The sequence below is a fragment of the Panthera leo genome, chromosome A3 (assembly GCF_018350215.1).
Source record: "Panthera leo isolate Ple1 chromosome A3, P.leo_Ple1_pat1.1, whole genome shotgun sequence".
NCBI lineage: Eukaryota > Metazoa > Chordata > Mammalia > Carnivora > Felidae > Panthera > Panthera leo.
In genome coordinates, this window is record NC_056681.1 from 23,313,828 (window position 1) to 23,327,575 (window position 13,748).

The window sequence follows — 13,748 nt, forward strand, 5'->3', positions numbered from 1 at the left end:
AAGAAGACAATGAATGAGGGCAGCACTGGGAGTTGTGTGGATGGCCTGAGGATAGTAAGCCTGAGGGCTAAGCGTCCAGAGGAGGGAATGGAAAGGAAAAGTGATACCAAATCAGATACTAGGACACTTCATACAATCTCAAATCAGGACCCTAAGCCTTTAACTACCCAACCAAGTGGACAGCTCTGGAAGGTGGACAATGAGCTTCCTTCCTTCCCAGCATGGCCTTGAGGGTGGGCCACCAGCCTAGCCACAAGGAACTAAAGTCCTCATCTATTTGGAGTCAGACAGGCCCTGGCATCAAGAGGGCTTTCGTGGGCAAATATGAATCCTCTAGAAGGCTAACTGCATCAGAATCAATAGCTGGAAGCAAAGCTGGAAGACAGATGCAGAACCGATCCAAATTCTTCAACTGACAGATGAGGGAACTAGGGCTGAGAGGGAAAGTAAAGAGTGCACAATAACACAGAGAGTTAGTAGCAGAAAAGAGAATTAAGAATGAAAGTCTGTCTCACCAATGAGTTTTTAAGTGTCTTGAGAACTAGGGTTCACTAAAATTCAATCAAATATAGCTAAGTTGAAAACTTTAAAATAACTTTTTACATATGGGTTTGGCATTCATTTTTAGAAGTTTAAATTTAGAAATGAACAAGAATAATAACAGAAAGGGTAAAATATCTAAGAATAAACCTAAGACTATCTAAGAACAGAATATCTAAGATAAGATATCCAAGAATATCTAAGAATAAAACATGCAAAATCTCATGAAGAAAATTCTAAAATACTATTTAAAGGACACAAAGACTTAATTCAACGGTAAGGTATATCTTATTCCTGGATAGCAAGAGTCATCATAATGATGTCTTTTGTCCTTAGGTTAAATTTATGAAAATAATAAAAATTTAAAAAATAATAAAAATAAGCAATAAATGAATAGCTGTGGAACTGGATAGAAGCTGATCCTAAAATTAACAGCCAGGAAATTTGTTAAAAAAAGAATAAAAGGGGGTACTAGCCCTATCAGATATTTAAAAAATATTACAAAGATAAAATAAGTAAAATAGAATTGTCCAAGCAATATATAAACAGATGGATCAATGGAAAAGGAGAATCCAAAAAAGCAATCCAAATACATATGGAAATAAAGTAAGAAAAGGTAACATCTCAATAATGAGGCATGTGTTGGGACAACTGGGTAGCCATAGCTCTCACACCTTATACCAAGAAAAATTCCAGGTGGTTCAAATATTTATACAGCTTTAAGAAAAATAAGTTAAACTTCAAAAGTATCAGAATCAACCATGAGAGAATTCTGTTATAAATTTTTATGAACTTCTAATGAGGAAACAATTGTTATTCAAATCTCAGAAGCCATCAAAGAAAAGTTTGATATAGTTGATTCAAAAAATCTGGAAGTCAAAAGATGACAAAGCAGATACAAATATTCAAATATTTTTAACTCTTCTCACAACTGATACAAGAATGTGTCTACAAAAAGGCTATACAAACAAGTAGGAAAACAACCAACCATACACAGAAAGATGGATAAAGGACATGAACAGACAAGTCAAAGGAAAAAAATCTTTTTCTTAAAATGTCTATTTATTTTTGAGAGAGAGAGAAAGACAATGTGCGAGTGGGGGAGGGACAGAGAGAGAGGGAGACACAGAATCCAAAGCAGACTCTAGGCTCTGAGCTGTCAGCACAAAGCCCGATGCAGGGTATGAACACACAAGTGGTAAGATCATGACCTGAGCTGAAGTCAGATGCTCAACCAACTGAGCTACCCAGGCGCCCCAAGAATTAGATTCTTTGGGGGCACCTGGGTGGCTCATTCGGTTAAGTGTCTGACTTTGGCTTAAATCATAATCTCGTGGCTCGTGGGTTTGAGCCCCACATTGGGCTGTCTGCTGTCTGTGAACAGCTATCTTCAGATCTTCTGTCTACCTCTGTGCCCCTGCCCCACTTGTACTCTCTCTCTCAAAACTAAATGAATATTTAAAAAAAAAATCTAATTCTTAAATAAAAAGATGTTCAAATAAACCCAACTAATAATATGCAATACACATTAGCATTTCTAGGTTTGGGGATTACATAAAAATATCAAGTAATCCTTTTTTTTTTAGTTTATTTCAGTGATATCTATACCCAACATGGGGCTCAAACTGATGACCCCAAGATCAAGAGTCAAATGCTCTACTGACTAAGCCAGTCAGATGCCCCTATAAATATCAACTAATTCTTTATACATTTATGCACTGTCTGAAGTTTTTATAATAAACATTTGCTACTTTTATAAATGTGTTAGTCTCATAAAAAACTATTTATAGAGCATAATTTTCATTTATATACACATGTATATGTGTGTTCCAAAATATTAACAGCAGTTATCCCTGGGGTAAAAATAATACGGGTAATTGTTTTCTTCTTCGTGATTTTCTGCATTTTCCAAATGCTACAAGTACGAAACTTTTTTTTAAGTGTATTTAAAAATAAATTACAAAATGGTTATACCAATAAGACTATTTTTTCACTTATCTGAAAAGCAAAGATAAAGTCTGATAATACTCGGTACTGAACAAGGTGCTCCTAAGACTTTTCTTTGGTACAACCTTCAGGGAGGGTTTATATAATATTGCTATGAGAAAAATAACATTTGTCAAATTTAGACATGCACATAACCTGTGGCCCAGGAATTCTACTTCCAAAACTTGGTCTCATAGATACACCTACACAAAATTATTCATTACATTACTGTTAAGGTTAGAAACAATCTATATGTCATCAACAGGGGAAGGGTTAAATAAATGATGATCTATCCATTCATTATGCAGCCATAAAAAAAAAAAAAAAAAAAAAAAATGAAGGGGCTCCTGGGTGGTTCAGTCAGTTAAGCATCCAACTTCGGCTCAGGCCATGATCTCACAGTTCATGGGTTTGAGCCCTGCATTGGGCTCGCTGCTGTAAGCCTGTCAGTGCAGAACCTGCTTCGGATCCTCTGTCCTCCTCTCTCTCTGTGCCCCTCCCCCACCTGTACTCTCTCTCAAAAAATAAAACATTTAAAAAAATGAAAAAGCTTTTTTATGTTTGAAAATGGAATAGTCTTCAACTATTGTTAAATGAGAAGATACTGAAAATACTACATATAAAACAACATTTGTGTTTAAAAAAAAAAAAAGATAGTTGCACAGCAATGTGAATGTACTCAATGCCAATTCACCTAATGCCACATACACTTAAAAATGGTTTAAAATGGTAAATTTTGTTATTTTACACCAAAAAAAAAAGGAAAAAAATGTAGAGAATATATTTGTTATTGCTTGATTAGTCACAGAGTGTTTCCAGAATGCTACATGAGAAGTTGATAAGGGCTGCTTTGAGAGAAGGAGAAGTGGGGGGTCAGATTTCCCCTGTATATCTATGTATATACCTTTTGGACTTTGAACTATGTGAATGCATCAGCCAGCAACAAATAAACAATATAAATTTTAAAACAAACAAAGCTTTTAAAATGGGCTTCTGTTTAAAACTGCTACACAATTTTTACTGGGTTTGGCACATAACCTAACAAATATTATTAGTCTAGGGCAAACTACTGCCCAGAGGCTAAATTCAGTTCAAGTCCTGTTTTTGTAAATAAAGTCTCATATGAACACAGCCATGTTCATTCATTACATAATGCCTACACATGATTGAGGCAGAGCTGAGTAGTTGCAACAAAGACCACATGGCCCTCAAAGCCTACAAAATTTATCACCTAGCCCTTTAAGAAAAAGTTTGCCCAAACCTGCCCTAAAGCAATTAAAATAATTTGAGTATCAAATGGATTTCCTGATGTTCATTTTTTATGCGGCACAAAGATTTATCAAATATTCATGATTATTAACCTCCAATGATATAAATTATTAGCACTGGCAAATAAAATCTAATACCAATAAAGTAATTAAAATGATTAGAGAAAATTATTCCTTTAAGGTATGCCTCTTCTACATAACTAACTCTAAATGTATTCTAGGGTGGTGCAAATTATCAATGTAAGTTAAAAATTTATTTAAAAAATAATTATTGCATCTTCCTAGGTGATGAACACATGTAAATGAATACATTTATGAAGTTTAAATTATATTTGTTCCAGTTAGCTCCCTCCAAATGTATGCCTTTTGCTAAAGTTACTGAGTGGAAAAGGTATATTGCTCATGACAGGAAGTCAAAACTGTCCTTCTATGCCATAAAACCAGCTGGACAGCAAGCAGACAGCACAGAAAAGTCTTCCACAGCAAAATCCAAGGTGTTCCGAAGTGAGCTCATCATCACCACAATACCAGACAGGAAGTCACAAGCATAGAGCTGAGCTGAGCTGAGCTAGGAGATGACCATGTAGAGCCTAGGAAGTTGGAGATGGAAGTCACTTCCAGACTCTGCCTTGTAACAGCTGGTATGGCCTCAACAGCTCCAAACCTAAGTAAGTTTCTTCATTTAGCACATAATGACACACAAAGTTCTCCCCCTGCCCGAACCCCCTCTAATCCTTGCTACTTATAGGAAAATCAATGGAAAAAGTACAGTGAATCAGAAGCAGGTCTCTTATACTAATTAACTAGAATAGTCTTGCCAGGAAGACCCTTCATTACTCACCCACTAAAGATTCCTATGGACAAATGAAGACCAAACCAGGCTTCCAAAGCCCAGAACTGAGCACACGCCCACAGAGTAAAGATAAAAACTAACAATCAACATCCTTTTTTTTTTTTAATTTTTTTTAATGTTTGTTTATTTTTGAAGGAGAGAGTGAGTGAGAGAGACAGAGCATGAGTGGGGGAGGAGCAGAGAGAGGGGGAGACACAGAATCCAAAGTGGGCTCCAGGCTCTGAGCTGTGAGCACAGAGCTCGACGTGGGGCTTGAACTCATGAGCTGGTGAGATCATGAGCTGAGCCGAAGTCAGACGCTTAACCAACTGAGCCACCCACGTTTCCCAATCAACATCCTTTTATTATTATTTTTTTAATTTATTATTTTTTTTTAACGTTTATTTATTTTTGAGACAGAGAGAGACAGAGCATGAACAGGAGAGGGGCAGAGAGAGAGGGAGACACAGAATCTGAAACAGGCTCCAGGCTCTGAGCCGTCAGCACAGAGCCCGACGCGGGGCTTGAACTCACAGACCGTGAGATCATGACCTGAGCCGAAGTCGGACACTTAACCGACCAAGCCACCCAGGCACCCCTCGACATCCTTTTAAAAACCAAACTTAAAAAAATATTCTACTAAAACAATAGTTTCCATGTTGTATTAGTTTTCAAGTTCTAGTCTACTGAGCTTCTGCAAATGGGTGTCTTTTTAAAAATAGGTCTATTTTTCAAAACTAAAACAAAAAATGCACATTCAAATGTATTCCAAACTTGAAGTCAAGACTAAGACAACACAACCCACCAGTACATATAATTCTGTACTGCTAGGCTTGCTCACTATTGTGCTATACTCGGAACAAAGCTTTCCCTCCCATCTCTGTTTAACCAAAATGACTACACAGCCTGCTGTTTAGGAAGAGTCACCTATACAAATGGCCATGTCACAAAAAGAGAAAACCTACTGAATCACTGAAATGCTCCAAGTTGGCAACTGTCACTCAGAACCCTGATGGCATATGAGACTTCATAGGGAAAAGCATGCCATTAAAAAAAAAAAAAGGAAAAGCATAACATTCACATTTCTGAACTCAAAAGTGAAGACGACTTATTCTGAATTTTCAAAACTACTGCATTTAACTTGTTAGACATTTTGTGATTCTATGAAAGAATTCATAGGAAAAGGGGTTCTGATGTTGAAAAGGTCTGAAAACCAGTGACCTGAGGCTTACTAAAGGTCATAAATACAAGGTACTATTTGAAACCATTCATGTACTCTGAATTCCCAGAGATTACCATGAAGGCTATTCAAAAACAAATACCCAAAGAATCCTAACCAATATAACCATGACTTACTTTAAAAACTCAGGTTCCTTGGACAGTCCAGGCAGCTGCCAAGACACGCAGGGTATTTACAACAGCCTTTAGAGTCAGCCAGACAGCAGCCACCTTCACCAGAACTGTCATTAAGAGCAAGAGAAGGGCCAGAGGCAAGCAGGCTCTGGCCAGTGATGGTCTCCCCAAGCAGCAGAGGAGGCCTACCCCATAGGCAAATCCAGGGATGGAGATGACAGATACAAATGTTAGGAAAATAATAAGAAACAGACAGGTTATAAAACTGGCCTCCATTTCTTTAGGCCATACAGAAATTTTATATCAGAGAGAAAGTAAGGGACCATAGGAAGATTCAGCTGCCACTCCAGAGATTTGGATCCCTGTTATTCAACTCCTTACTGTGTGACCACAGGCAAGCCTCTTCCATTGGTGGGTCCCAACTGCCCCAAGCAGAGCAGGAGACTTTCAGACTCAGTGGTATCTCAAGTCTTCTCTTACTCTACTAATGGGCTATTTACACCAGTCTGAGATTCAGAGGAAGCTGCACTACAAAGTAAAGCTCAAGTGCTTCTGCTATTACTGCCTATCTGGCTGAGGCTTCTAACATGACCTATTGTGTTTATTGGCCTCAAACTGCAGTCGCTCAAAATTCCCTCTAAGGACTAGTTTGTGTTTCTCAACGTCTGTCTCCTGGAAGCTCTACCTACCTGAATCATGAAGTCATTTTCTTCCTGAACCTCACAGATGCAGCGGACCACTTCAAAATCATAGCGGTCGTCCCCATCGAGTTCCTCGTCTGGGTTGGTAGTCACATCAACATCTTGGCCATACTCCTCGTCACTCCAAAGAAAGCTCTCAGAAGAGGACTCACTCAGATTATCCTCCTCTGAGAGGAAAAGGAAAACAACAGTCACTATTTTAAATTATAGTTATAATCTTTCTAAAAACTTAGGATGTCAAGAGTGGAAATGACCTTACAGCCCCACTCCTCTATGAACTTTCACAGAACTCAGAAATGGGAACTCCAATCTATTCCTTGGGCCTGTCATCTAATGACAGCCTAAATGATGTATGCTACCTGGCAATGAACTGAACTCCATTTCCTCATTTTACTGAGTGAGGCCCAAGGTAAGTGGCTACTCAAGGTCACAGAGCACAACAGCAGAGAAGGTCCAACTCCCCATCAACTACACAGATCATCCTAATGACTCAAATATGTTCCTCCATCTCATCCCCTCCAGCCAGGAACTGACTTACCATCAAGTCTATATCCAGATCCACCTTAAAAACTCTGTAGACAGTGGGAAATGAAGTGGGTAGATTCCAGGGATAATCAGAACTAGAATCACTAGATCTTGGTGCCTCATAAGTTATAATTACAGCTAAGCTTTACTGACCACTTATTTTGTACCAGATACTGTTCGAAGTAGTTTCCATATACTTATTAATCCCTTCCAAACTCACAATCACCCTCTAAATTGCTACAGAAGAGGAGGTTTCAAGGTTGACTCAGATTTCCACAAGCAACCAGGTTAAATGCAGAGTCCATCAATAAGAAATGAAGGCTTGAGAAGGGCAAGTGTGCAAGAGGATGGGGTATAATGGATTTGGTTATAGACACACTGGAATGGCATTCAACCAAGACCAAAATAGACCAAAGTTAGAGAAAAGGGAAGTTTAGGAAAGGCACAGCTAATAGCCTTTCTTTTATTTGATGTAGTTTTTTATTTTGAAAATATAACCCACTGTACTTGCAGAGGACCTGGGAAGTAAGTTACAGTGTCAATATAAATCCAGCCTTCTCAGACTGTGGTCCTATTCAAATGATGAAGCCAGCAGACAGCCTCCTTACCAGTTACTTTCACTTTCCCTTTATGGTTTCCAGATTCTGAGCTATGGAGCTGCGGGCTCATATGGACCCCAGGCTTATGTGAGGACCCACACCTGGTGACAGCAAATGCCTTGGGTGGAGAAGGTTCCTGAGATGTATCACTGATTTCCTCACTGCAAGGGCATTCTGAAAGAACAGGATCAGGAAGGAATTAGTACCCCAACACATCATCAAGGCATTCCAGAATCAATCCCATCCAACCAACAGCACTGCTGTTCAAACAACTCAAAGTCTGAGGAGCCAGTCAACGACAAAGGGGTGTGGAGGACAGATTTAGGGATTAATACTTCCAGCTATCTTGAAAAACCTCAAAACCAAAAGCTTCCTCCTCACCATCACCCTTCTCCCTCTTTTCCTGGTAAGATTGGTTTTCTAAGCCAGAAGATAACACTGAAAATAAAACATGGCATCCCTTTAGCTCCCAAGGTTGGAACCCTGATTTTCTTAATCAACATTTTTGTGGGAGCTAGACACACAATTTTCAAGAAGTAATCCTTTCTTGAAAGACTTAGAGGTATGTGTTTAAGAGTTGTGTATGTAAGGGGTGCCTGCCTGGCTTAGTCTCTAGAACCTGTGATTCTTAATCTCGGGGTTGTGAGTTCAAGCCCCATGTTGTGCTGGGTATAGAGATTATTTAAACAAAAACAAAAACAAAACAAACAGAACAAATTTTAAAAGGGGAGCCTGGCTGGTTGAGTCAGTGGAGCATGCGACTCAATCTCAGAATCATGAGTTCAAGCCCCATGTTAGGTGTAGATTACTTAAAAACAAAATCTTTATGGGTACCTAGTTGATTCAATTGGTTAAGTGTCCAACTTCGGCTCAGGTCATGATCTCACGGCTTGTGAGTTCAAGCCCTGAGTAGGGCTCTGTGCTGACAGGTCAGAGCCTGGAGCCCGCTTTGGATTCTGTGTCTCCCTTTCTCTGCCCTTCCCTGACTTGGGCTCTCTCTTTCTCAAAAATAAATAAACATTAAAAAATAAATAAAAATAAATAAAATCTTTAAGGGTGCATGGCTGGCTCAGTTGGTGAAGCATGCAAATCTTGATCTCAGGGTCATGAGTTCATGCCCTGCATTGGGCATGAAGCCTACTTAAAAAATAAAAATAAAATAAAATAAAATCTTTAAAATAAACAAAAAAGAGTTGCGTATGCAAATAGCCATTAATCTGCATATCCTCTCCTATTATAATGCTTTCATGTGCACTATCCTATGACAGGGCACGGTGGCCAACGCAGCCAAGAAAGAAGGCCTTCCTAAATGTCAATGTGCCCTTGTAACACCCAGGTTGAGCAGACTCCTGCCCTGCCAGGGTTCATGCTAAGCTGATCCCACAAACTCCAGTAAAGGCCCACTGGCCCCTCCTCTCCTCAGTGCAGGCTCAGAGGCCAGGAATGGGGAGAAAGTAACCCCTCCTAATCCCATGGTAGGAAACCCAAGTGAAGGGGAAAATTACCAGGTTTGGTTTTCTTTTTCTTTTTCTTTTTTTTCTTTGGCTTCACTCTCACAAATTCTTTGAATTTCTTCTCTTTATTCTTTTCCTTGTCTTTTGCAGCTGGAATTAAATACAAGTATTGGCTTAACATTTTGTTTTTAACACTGAGATGTTTATTCTCAAGTGTATGTCCAATGTGAAGAATTAAAATTGGCAACAAAACAGAGTTCTGGATCTGGTTCTGCCTAGGTCACCTTCCAACCCCTCAAGGCTCTAGAAACCCTTCTCCCATCATCTAGCCTTTAGATCAATGGTGGGCAAACTCTGGCCCATTGCCTGTTATTTTAAGTTTTATTGAAACACACTATGCTCATTTGTTGATGAGCATTTGTTGATGATGGGTGCTTTCATGCTTCAACAGCAGAGGTAAAGAGTGAAGATGGAGACTTTATGGCTCTCAATGCTGAAAATATTTATCTGGCCCTTTACAGATTAAGTTTGCCAACCCTACTTAGATCACGGATCCTCAGTGGCTACATATGCAATCACCGGGAGAGGTTTTTAAAAAATGAATGCCCAGGAATGCCAGGGTGGTTCAGTTGGTTAAGCGTCCAACTCTTGATTTCAGTTTAGGTCATGATCTCACGGTTCATGGGTTTGAGCTCCAAGTGGGGATTCTCTCTCTCTGCCCCTCCCCTGCTCGCACTCATGCATGTGCACTTTCCCTCTCTCAGGATAAACAAACTTAAAAAAAAAAAAAAAAAGTGAAAGCCCAGGTCCCACCCCCAGAGATTCAGATTTAATTGGCTTGAGGCGTGACCAGCGTGTCAGGAATTTGTTCTTTTTTTTTTTTTTTTTAAATAATTGCAGTACAATTCACATAACATGAAATAACCCATTTAAAAATGAACAATTCACAGGGCACCTGGGTGGCTCAGTCAGTTAAGCGTCCAACTTCAGCTCAGGTAATGATCTCATGGGTTTGTGAGTTCAAGCTCCACATGGGGCTCGCAGCTGTCAGTTCAGAACCCGCTTCACATCCTCTGTCCCCCACCCTATCCCTCTCCCCTGCTTGTGTGAACTCGCTCTCTCAAAAATAAACATTTTTAAAAATCTTAGGAAAAAAATGAACAATTTGCACCTTCCAAATACCACAACTTCATTCTCTGCTAATCTTCACAGTAAGTAAACTCAAGTCATCAACACTCCCTTGTCCAAACTTCTCACTTCACAATTTTTCCTAATTCCATTCTAAAAACTTCCCACCTACCACTCTACTGAGACTGTTTTCAGTTTTCAAAGTTAACAACAGCCTTACTATTGCAAAAATCCAGTTGTTTAGCTTATCCAATGTATAAGCTAATAATTGATCACGCCTTACTCTGTAGATATTAAGAAGTGTTTAAGCACACATATTCTGTGACCTCACCACTCTACCCCTAGATATTTACTCAAGAGAAGGGATAATGTGTCCATACTAAGACTTGTACATGAAAGCCCACTGAAGCTGTAGTTGTAATCCCCCAAAGTGGAAATTACCCAAACCTCCATCAGCAGGTGAATGAATCATTTGTGCTGTGTCCATACAATGGAATACTTATCAGCAGGTTCATCTAGCTCTTCAGCACCATGTCAGCACCGCAACCCAGGCCTCTCTCCCAAAGGGGCACCCAAGAACCATCAGAGAGGATATCGGGCTGCCATACTAGCTGTTAAGCCTGGGCTCTCCAGGCAGAAGTTAATCTGCTGGCTAAAGAACACAGGAATTAAGGGTCTCTAAATTCCCTCCTTGTTAAAATACTCTGCAACTGAGAAACTAAGTTCAACAAACAAGAACTTTAGAAAAGACCTTAAATCTAATTTACAAAAATACAATTTAAGATTAAGAAACCAAGGCCCAGGGGTGCCTGGATGGCTCAGTTGGTTAAGCGTCCGACTTCAGCTCAGGTCATGATCTCACAGTTTGTGAGTTTGGTTTGTGAGTTTGAGCCCTGTATCGGGCTCTGTGCTGACAGCTCAGAGCCTGGAGCCTGCTTCGAATTCTGTGTCTCCCTCAGTCTCTGCTCCTCCCCCACTCATGCTCTGTCTCTTTCTCAAAAATAAATAAACATTTAAAAAATAAAAAATAGGGGCGCCTGGGTGGCTCAGTCGGTTAAGCGACCAACTTCGGCCCAGGTCATGATCTCGCGGTCTGTGAGTTCAAGCCCCGTGTCGGGCTCTGTGCTGACAGCTCAGAGCCTGGAGCCTGTTTCAGATTCCGTGTCTCCCTCTCTCTGACCCTCCCCCATTCATGCTTTGTCTCTCTCTGTCTCAAAAATAAACTTAAAAACAAAAATTTTTTTTAAATAAATAAAAATAAATAAATAAAAAATAAAAGAAACCAAAGCCCAGAGAAATAAGTTGACTTGGCCAAGTTGATACAGTTCATTAGCAAAACGTAGTCAAATGCCTCCCAAATTTTATAAAAGCTATCAACAATATTTACTTTCCTCTGATCCTGGGAACATTCCTCCTCAGATATAAACACATAACTCATTTTTGCAGATCCTCTTGGCTCTAACTACATTATTAGTCATGGCTTAAATCCATTTACTCAACAAATATTTGAGCATCTACTATGTTCCAGGCGGTATTCTAGGGAGGAAGAATACAACAATGAACAACAACAACAAAAAAGACAAAACCTCTACCCTCACAGAGCTATACTTAGTGGGTGGCAGCAGAAAACAAGTAAGTTATATAGTATTTTAGAAGATGATCAGTGCTATGGAAAAAATAAAGGAGGGAAGGGGAATAGTAGAGATGAGAGAAGAGGAGATTTGCAATTTTAATAGTATGTAATCAGAGATCGCCTCACTGAGAAAAGGATATCTGAGCACAGACTTGAAAGGAGAGCATGAAACATATGGAAATCTGGGGAGAAGACTTTTCCAGGCAGGGGGCCAGCAAGTGGATGACTCAAAGGGTTGGCTTTTGGTGTTGAAGAAACAGGCACAGGGACTACTTCCTAAGTCTTTTTATGCAGCCAGCATTACTCTAATCAGACAAAGACATTACGAGAAAGGAAAACTGCAGATCAGTATCTCTCATGAACCCAGGTGCAAAAATATTGGCAAACTGAACCCACCAATGTATGAAAAAATGATATACTACGACCAAGTGGGATTTATTCCAGGTACACAAGGCTGGCTCAACATTCAAAAATCAATTAATGTAATCCACTATACCAGGCCAAAGAAGAAAAATCCTGTGACAAAGATGCAAAAAAAAGCATTTGACAAAATCCAACACTCCTCATGATAAAAACCCTCAGAAAATTAAGAAGAGGGAATCTTCCTTAACAAAGGACATCTACAAAAAGTCTATGGCTAACTTTATGTTTAATGGTAAGAACTGAAAGCTTTCTCCTTAAGATCAGAAACAAGGCAAAGATGTCCTCTCTCAACATTTCCATTCAGCATTGTGCTAGACATCCTTAGTACAATAAGAGAAGAAAATATTACACAGGTTGGAAAAGAAGAAATAAAACTATCTTTGTTTGCACAGACATGACTATGTAGAAAATCTCAAAGAACTGACCAAGAACAAAAAACAAAAAACAAAAACACTGGAACTAATAGTGATTATAGCAAGGTCATAAAGAAACCAGGTTAATATACAAAAGCCCACTGTTTTCTCATATGTTAGCAATGAACAATTGGAATTTGAAGTCAATAAATAGCAAGGAAGCTTGTATGTCTTCGCTGGAAGTGAAATTAGAATTAGGTTGAGGGAGAGAAGATGATGTGGCTAGAAGCAGATCGTATAAGGCCTTATAAAAAAGTTGGCCACTGGAAACATCTGAGCAAAGGTGTGATTTAAGCTGATGTATCTTCACCCACACACATATAGAAACTGTTGCCCGATCCAGTTTTTTATTTGTAAATTCAAGTTTTAATGACCTCCAAACTAAAGTAACTATAGCCATTAATTTATTGGAAAGCTAACAGCATTAATCCCATCAGTAGCAGAAGCAGCTGAAGAGGAGACCACCTTGGTCCTGCATCCTCGAGAAAGATCTGAATATAGGGTATAAACTGCAAAATGCCAGGGCATACCCGGTTATCATCTAAGTATGGGAGTTCCTTTGGGCTTCTCTAACAACAGTAGTTTCTCATTTCACATTTCATAAAACAGAATCACATCCTCTAGGGAACCCAATAAGCAATAAGAGAAGGATGGGGTACTTCATTCCATACCAGGGATTCCTGAAGTTCCCACGTTACTCAAACTCAGGTTAATTCATGACTAACATTCCCAAAAAATGAAGACATAATGAACACTCTCACTGGCCTACCAACTGTGACATCACGTGATTAATGAATTTTCCCAACTTTTTAGGATTTGCTTTAATTCAAATTTTGCGTATAAGATTTTCTATCATACAACTTCAAACTGGTAATTGTGCATAAAATGTAGCT

The 13,748-nt window shown here is 39.2% G+C and overlaps 1 protein-coding gene across 4 annotated transcripts in view; it reads right to left on the reverse strand.

Moving 5' to 3' along the window:
- PHF20 (PHD finger protein 20) overlaps window positions 1-13,748 on the reverse strand; it is a 171,277-nt gene that overhangs the window by 20,388 nt on the left and 137,141 nt on the right. For all 4 annotated transcript variants that reach the window (XM_042931062.1, XM_042931060.1, XM_042931059.1 and 1 more), the window contains exons 11-13: window positions 9,310-9,408; window positions 7,814-7,978; window positions 6,669-6,847 (exon numbers count right to left, since the gene is read on the reverse strand). In XM_042931062.1, the coding sequence (XP_042786996.1) occupies window positions 6,669-6,847; window positions 7,814-7,978; window positions 9,310-9,408 (443 nt within the window). The remainder of the gene's footprint in view (window positions 1-6,668; window positions 6,848-7,813; window positions 7,979-9,309; window positions 9,409-13,748) is intronic.